At 62.0% G+C, this 941-nt stretch overlaps 1 protein-coding gene across 1 annotated transcript in view; it reads right to left on the reverse strand.

The window, feature by feature from the left end:
* Positions 1–148: 148 nt before the first annotated feature.
* Positions 149–941, reverse strand: part of TMEM98 (transmembrane protein 98) — a gene marked incomplete at its 3' end in the record, with an annotated part of 1063 nt that continues 270 nt past the window's right edge. The window contains 4 exon segments of the mRNA XM_010016481.1: positions 149–205; positions 283–398; positions 473–506; positions 732–863. Of these exon segments, the coding sequence (XP_010014783.1) occupies positions 149–205; positions 283–398; positions 473–506; positions 732–863 (339 nt within the window).

Here is a 941-nt window from a genome sequence, read left to right on the forward strand (position 1 = left end):
GTCTGGTCCTCTCTCGACTACCCAGGCCCAGCTCCTGCAATCTCTCCTTGTCAGAGATGCTCCACACCCCTGTTCACCCTTGTGGCACCCATGGGTGTCCCCTCCTCTCCCCTGGGAATGTCTCCATCCCTCCTACTGGTGTCATCACCTCGCATCCAGCAGTTTGGGGTCCAGCGGCGGGTACATGGATCACACGTCGTCCACTCTGCCCACAGGATGGTGTTAACCCCAGGGGACACCACGGTGAGAACCACCATCACCCCCCCAGAGCCTCCTTGTCACCTGGGGCTGATGCGTTTGGCCACCACAATGATGTCCCCGAGGCTGGCGGGGGACTTCACGCGGGCGCCTGAGCCCATGGTCATGGCCACCAGCTTCTCTGTCAGTGTGTGGCAGATCTGCAGGGGGGGTGACAACGGGAGCAGGGCCAGGGTGGGCGCTCGGTGCCACCACTGCCACCACATGGACTCACCTTCAGGATGGCGATGCAGTGGGACACCAGACCCCTGCAGAGAAGGAGGGTGTGAATCCAGGCTGACCCCCCCCTGTCCTCACCCCATGTGTCCCCCACCCTGTGTCCCCCAGGTCCTTGGGGACATTATCACCCAGAGACCAGCTTGAGGACCCAACCACAGCTTGGTGACCCACAAATCTCTGCTACCTGCATCCCATGACAGCGGGTGGCACTGCATGGGGGTCTCCAGCAGTGGGACGGACACACACACACTTACGAGGCGTCCTCGACCCAGTCCTCATTCTCCAGGATGGCCTCGATGTGCGGGTTGGTGATGACCACGTCGTCCAGCTCCAGCTCTGAGGGCTCTGATGGTGTCTCAGTAGTCCCCATCAGATCCACAATGGGTCTGTTGGGGACACGGTGGACATCCCTGGGGACAGGGACACCTCCTCGTGCTCCCCTCCCAACCCCAACACGCTGCTGA

This window comes from Nestor notabilis, unplaced genomic scaffold (genome assembly GCF_000696875.1).
Source record: "Nestor notabilis isolate BGI_N333 unplaced genomic scaffold, ASM69687v1 scaffold18226, whole genome shotgun sequence".
NCBI classification, from domain to species: Eukaryota; Metazoa; Chordata; class Aves; order Psittaciformes; family Psittacidae; genus Nestor; species Nestor notabilis.